This window comes from Triticum urartu, chromosome 4A, assembly GCF_056163025.1.
Source record: "Triticum urartu cultivar PI428250 chromosome 4A, HENAU_Tu73, whole genome shotgun sequence".
Classification (NCBI taxonomy): Eukaryota; Viridiplantae; Streptophyta; class Magnoliopsida; order Poales; family Poaceae; genus Triticum; species Triticum urartu.
Genome location: NC_141876.1, coordinates 466,240,031 through 466,246,450, shown reverse-complemented (window position 1 = coordinate 466,246,450; position 6,420 = coordinate 466,240,031). Strand labels below are relative to the sequence as shown.

The 6,420-nt window shown below is 42.7% G+C and overlaps 1 protein-coding gene and 1 pseudogene across 1 annotated transcript; both read right to left on the bottom strand.

The window, feature by feature from the left end:
- Positions 1-1,789: 1,789 nt before the first annotated feature.
- LOC147976183 (uncharacterized) lies at positions 1,790-4,090 on the bottom strand. Its single transcript, XM_087520763.1, has 6 exons — positions 4,047-4,090; positions 3,430-3,497; positions 3,265-3,351; positions 2,776-2,855; positions 1,956-2,023; positions 1,790-1,832 (listed from the first exon to the last, which is right to left on the bottom strand). Exons 1-6 carry the CDS (start codon positions 4,088-4,090, stop codon positions 1,790-1,792), a joined length of 390 nt encoding a protein of 129 aa, XP_087376889.1.
- A 102-nt stretch (positions 4,091-4,192) lies between these two features.
- LOC147976182 (uncharacterized) lies at positions 4,193-4,876 on the bottom strand (annotated as a pseudogene).
- Positions 4,877-6,420: the final 1,544 nt, after the last annotated feature.

Here is a 6,420-nt window from a genome sequence, read left to right as displayed (position 1 = left end):
AATGAATAAAATTTATTTTTGTCTTTTTCTTTCTGTTCTTGAGTGTTTGCACAATTGTGCTACTGTTATGATTGTGTTTTTCATATTTTAGTTAGTGTTTGTGCCAAGCAAAGCCTTTGGGATCATGTTGGGTGATAGTTGATTTGATCTTGTTGAAAAACAGAAACTTTTCCGCCCAGTAAAACAATTTTAATTTTTAACAGAAGAGCGATAAAATCCAGATTTTCGTACACAATATTGATATACGAATTTCCCACGTTGTCCAAATTTTTCAGAATTTTTGGAATTACAGAAGTATTCAAAGTTTTCAGATTGCTACAAACTATTCTGTTTTTGACAGATTCTGTTTTTCTTTGTGATGTGTGCTTATTTTGATGAATCTATGGTTTGTATTGGAGGGTATAAGCCATGGTAATTTTGGAATACAGTAGATATAATGCAAAAATAAAATATGAATGGGTTTGCGATTGTACTTAGAGTAGTAATTTGCTTTGTTATACTAACGGATCTCACGAAGGTTTTGTTGAGTTTTGTGTGATTGAAATTTTCAAGTTTTGGTTGAGATCGTGATGGATGAAGGAATAAGGAGTAAGAAGAGCCTAATTTTGGGGATGCTCATGGAACCCCAAGTTATTATCCAAAGAGGAACAACCAACTAAGCTTGGGGATGCCCCGAGTGGCATCCCCTCTTTCTTCTAACGACCATCGGTATTTTACTTGGAGCTATATTTTTATTCGTCACATATCATGAGTTTTATTTGGAGCGTCTTGTATTATTTGAGTCTTTGGTTTTTTTGCTTTTTGTTTTGAGTCAAGTATCCTTGCTGAACACACCTATTTGAGAGAGCGAAAATTATACTATGATTTGTTAGAACTAGTTGACCTGTTGCGCCAAATGGCGCAGAGACCCGCTGAAGACATGCTATCAATGAAAATAGTTTCATGCTGCAAGGACCTTCTGCTAAATCATGCTATTTTTTTAAACATGTTTATTACATTGTGAAATAATAGTATGGAAAAAGGGAAATTGCATAATATGAATATGTTCAGTTTGAAAATATGCCCACTATGATGAGAGAGTAAAGTTGGCATGGTTGTATTTTTTGGCAATGGGTTTGGAAAAAGAAAATATTTGTGTGACATGAATAGGTTACTATAGGCTTGAGCAATCACATAGGACACAAACTGTAACTATTTTTATAAAAAAGAATAGACTTGTCCTTCAAAATATATACTTGAGAAGGTAAACGTAGGTGACACAATAAAAAACAAGGTAAACATACGTGACACAATAAAGCCTGGTTTGATGAACTCTATCGCACACTTTGTGATGTTTGATGAATAAAGCTACCCCTCAAAAAAAGTGACACAATAAAATGTACTTAATACATGATGAACATTTCTTAGAAATAGTGGTCAATTACATCATATAATTTGGTTCTGTACAAAAAAAGTTTCCTCTTTTGTGTATATATCCTAAACACCACCCCTTGCGATGAACTCTTTGTCTTTGTCCACAAATTTGGTTATTCCCCATCTAGCATGTCAGTTGCAGTCTCCTAAAGCATAGGAACAACACAAGTTAAAACAATCTGGTCAAACATACACTAAGAATATAATCATGGGCATTATCGATAGATTAAACCAAAGTTATAGTGCAGCAGGTTCTCTGTAAAGTCAAGTTACCATGTGGTTTTTACGAACCAATGGAGAAAAGCCGAAACACTGACCTAAGAATTAACCTGAGAAGGTCGTTCTTCAAGCTGACTCCTAGCAGAAGATGATGCATCTAAGTGAAGCTGCCTGGAGATTTCTTATATGTCCCTTGCTCTCTATTGCAACAGATAGTTGGAGTGGCATATAAGATAAGTATGAGGTACTGATAGAAGCTCACTCTCAAAAGGCACATTCAGTATGTGTATGTAATGATATTGATGCGTTATTAATTAAGTAACCTGAATAAGTTGTTGCATATTTCTTCTAGGGACAACTGTTTACATATTTCTTCTATATCCATTGCTCTCTGATGTAACAATTAGAATGGCAAATGAAGTAATTCTTAGGCATTGATATTACTGACTTACTTGTTCGCAGGCGTATACTGAAATCGAGAGCATAAAGGTAATATGTTATAGCATATATCTGTACTGTAAGTAACAAAATAGTCTCTTTCCTTTTTTCAAGATAACAGTCTACTTATCGATGCACTTAGGCTAACACGAACATAAGAAAACACCAATGAGTAATCATTTGGAAGGCAGCATGGCTGAGTCCTACACATGGCTAGTCAAGCCCTCTTGCCAAGCTGGAAAGTTTCTTACAAATGCAGAAATATCCATAAGATTGCATCTCTCCTGTTCTACTCAAATAATATTTTGTATATATCAGAGGTTTCAAAAGCTAGGTACCAGTTAACTCCTATTGTGTCTGTTTGTATATATAGCATTGGTCTGTTTTATTCTAGAGCCTTACTAACCAAATAAAGATCAAAATTTTGAAGTAAATTATATTCCTAGAAACCAAATAAGAACTACACTGAAAATATTTATGAATTACTACAACTATTCAGACCATTTTAGACTACTTTAGTATGAGACTGTAATCAAGAATAATGAATGTAGGTGATCTGATATCTTGTTCGAACAATAAAATAAATAAGGACATACAGGTAATGGATTTGACCAACAAAACCAAATACTTCTAGATCTGTACGAACTTCTAAAGAGCAGATAGAGTAATGATATGTTACAGGAATAAGCAAGCATGTCCGCTGACCATACATAGTAGCTGATTAGCGATGATGCACTCAATGCGAACCGGTGTTTCCATGCCTATCAGGATAAAGGTATTCTTTTCTGCAAGGATAAACATGGAAGTGGAGTGATCAAGCACACCAAAAAGAGTTTTCATGACTTAAAAATAATAAACAGAACATGGAAATAAGTGCTTTGAAACATAGAATTTTGGAGCTGCACAAAAGATGCAGCTGAAGAGGACACCCCTAAATGAAAACATCAAGCTAAAAAATTAAGCTAGCAAACCAGTCCGACCTATTAGATATCCCACATGGACAGTAGCACCTACATATTGAAGCAACAAAATTAACAAAAAAATCCCCATATATGAACATCACAATCTGTGGGCATTAACTAAACACAAATTAAACCTAAAAGAAGAAATCAAATGATAAATCTTCTACAACATTAACACATGGGTGATAACATCACGAAAACAATGATCGTGTTCACACAAGAGAAATATCACCTTGTTCTTCTTCACCAAATTCTTCTGCTGGATTATTCCTCCACTTATTTCTCAGATCGGCCAACATCGAATCAGAGGATGGAGCGCCTAACAGAGTAGAGCAGGGAAAATCTTTAGGTCTAGTAAAACATTAGCCAAGCGAGTACACAAATTCTTGTCCATTACCTTGAGGAATATGAGATCCAAAAATAATACACTGCGATAAGGTGACCATTATGACAATGTCCATGGACCTGCAAGCACCATTGAGTACAATCACAGGAAAAAAATCAAAAATACATTACAAAACAACAGGACATCATCACAATAATACCTTTAATCTAAGAGAATAAATGAATAATACTGAAGAAATAATGGAAGGAGAACAGAACTATAAAGCTTTTATTAATCGATGAGTAGCCTGGTTCACTTCCCAAATATAAATATGCAGAAATTGAGGGAGATGGACACCGATCAATTTGACATGCTGCGCTTTCTGCCAAACTAAGAGACACAACCAGCCAATGTATTTTTAGCTCCACTACACCAATCTGATTGTTAGCTGATCAACCAGAAAGAATAGACAATATAAACCATGCCAACATCAACATCAGCACACAAGCGCACAACCCATGGTATATGCAGACACCTAAACCAGAGACAAAAGTAGGCCTAGCGCTAGAAAACACACACACCAAAATTATACCAAGCAAAAGAAAGCACATACCATCACTTGCAGAGGCAACAGCATACGCAAAACTCATAAGAAATGCAAAGAAAGAAGCAAAGGAGCAGTGCATTACCAGAAGAAAGAAGCACAGCCAGGACGCCTCTGGTACTGGCGCATGGCCGTGGAAGCCAAGTGCGCGCACAGGGCAGCTCATCCCACTTGCCGGCCCTCATGTAGACCTCGGGGAGCTCGAGCACCTTGCGGAGCGGCACCTGCACCTCATGGCGGAGCCGGTTGCAGATGTGGTAGGCATAGAGCTTGTTGGGGATAGTGAGGTACTCGGCTCGAGTCGCGTGGGAAGACCCGGCGCGCGATGGCCTCGCAGAGCAGCGTCGCATGGTCGTACGACGAGCGCAGCGACAGGCACCACTTGGCGGCGAACACGATCTTGGCCGTGTCGCCCGCGTGCAGGTGCTCCTGGTCCGACTTGAGCATCCCGGCGAAGAGGTCGGCGACGCCGTCGTAGAGTTTGCGAAAGGCCTCGTCAGAGTCGTAGCGCGCGAGCATGGCCTGCGCGTGCTCCGCCTCCTTCTCGCGCCGGGCCTTGGCGGACTCAGCCGTGGCGGCGGCAAGGCCGTCGACGCAGCGCCGCTTGCCGCTCTTGCCACCGGGGCCGCCGCAGCAACGTCTTCCTAGTCCTTGCGCTCATCGCGGGGGTCGTGGAGGAAACGATAGAGGATCTCGGGGAGGTCCTTGAGGCAGCCGAACCTGGCGAAGCCGGCGAGGTTGGCGGCGAGCGTGCGTGGGTGGATGGCGTGCATCCAGAGAGCGGCGATGTAGAAGCCTTCCCTCTCCCCTTTCCTCTCTCTCTCCCTCTCATCTTCTTCCTTATCTCTCCCTCTCATCCTCTCTCTCTCCCGCAGATCTAATCGAGCGCCGCCGCCGTCACCCTTTGCCTGCAGGTCGCCGCGGCCGCCAGGGAAGCTCGCCTCCATGCCCACACCTCGGTCCCACGGGATCCGAGATGAGGAGGTTTGGGCGCGATTGACACTACAAAAAAATACACTTCCATGATGATACGTGTTTGTCACAGTAGGTCGCGTTTTTTGTCATGCATGTACATCCATGACGATTTTATGACAGAATCAAGATAGTCATTCCTATGCTGTCGTAGAAGTGTTCCATGATATTACCAAAATTATCATCACGGAAGTGTCCACTTCCATGATGATAAATCGCGCGTCACAGAAGTGCTTTCGTCAAGGGTGACCGACACGTGGCATCCACCGTAACGGAACGTCGTTAAGCTATTGGGTCGGGTTTTGGATCCGATAACCCGTAAACAGCCCCGACCAATGGGGATTTTCTACGTGTAAAATCATCATTGGCTGGAGGAGACACGTGTCAGGTCCGCGTTGGCACAGGTGTCACTCATCCAATGGGCGAGACGCGCCTATGATATGTTGACATGTGGACCGGCCCATCAAGTTTAAATGGGCTGGCCCAACTAAAGGCCCACAAGATTTTGCGGACCATAATGGGCTGGCCCAGCTAAAGGCCCACGAGATTTTGCGGACCATAATGGGCCGGCCCAGATAAAGGCCCACAAGATTTTGCGGGCCATAATGGGCCGGCCCAGGTAATGGCCCACAAGATTTTTGTGTGCCATAATGGGCCGGCCCAGGTAAAGGCCCACAAGATTCTTGCGGATCATAATGGGCCGGCCCAGCTAAAGGCCCACGAGATTTCGCCGACATTAATGGGCCGGCCTAGCTGTAGGCCCACAAGATTTTGAGGACCCTAGTAGGCCGGCCCATTAACTGGCTGCCATGTTTTGGGCCAAATGCCGGCCCATATTTGATCCAGTCCATTAATGGCCTACCACGCTCCGGGCCTAATAGTGGCCCATATGAGATCCGGCCCGTTAAAAGCCTACCACGATCTGGGCCAAATTACGGCCCAGATCAGGTCCAGCCCTTTAAGAGGCTTTAGGCTCAATTATGGCCCATATCAGATTCGGCCCGTCAACTGGACACTATGCTTTTGGGCCCACTTGCTAAAGGCCCACTTAGTAATTCGGCCTGATATTAGTTTTGTCCTATTAAGGGCCCGTTTAACATTTCGGCCCTATATTAATTTCGGCCAGTTAAAAGCCCGTCATATAGTTGGGCCTAACTACAGCCCGGTTTGCATCCGGCCTACTCGCAGCCGATATCTGATTGGGCCAAACAAGGACCGAGACAATATTAACCTGTTAAAAGCCCGTGATTTGATTCGCACAATCATGGGTCGGGGTTCATTTCGGGCTGCTGCCGACCCGCGAGCTGTTCGGCACGTTTCAGGCCCAACCTACATCGTGATTGCATGACGACCCGATTATGTACCGTAATTTTACAGTTTGGCCGGTTTACTACGAAGACAGGATATATATACAGTAAAATAACTGCAGCATCGTGAATAAGAAAAAACCTAGACTATACAATAAAGAAATTACGGCATATTACATC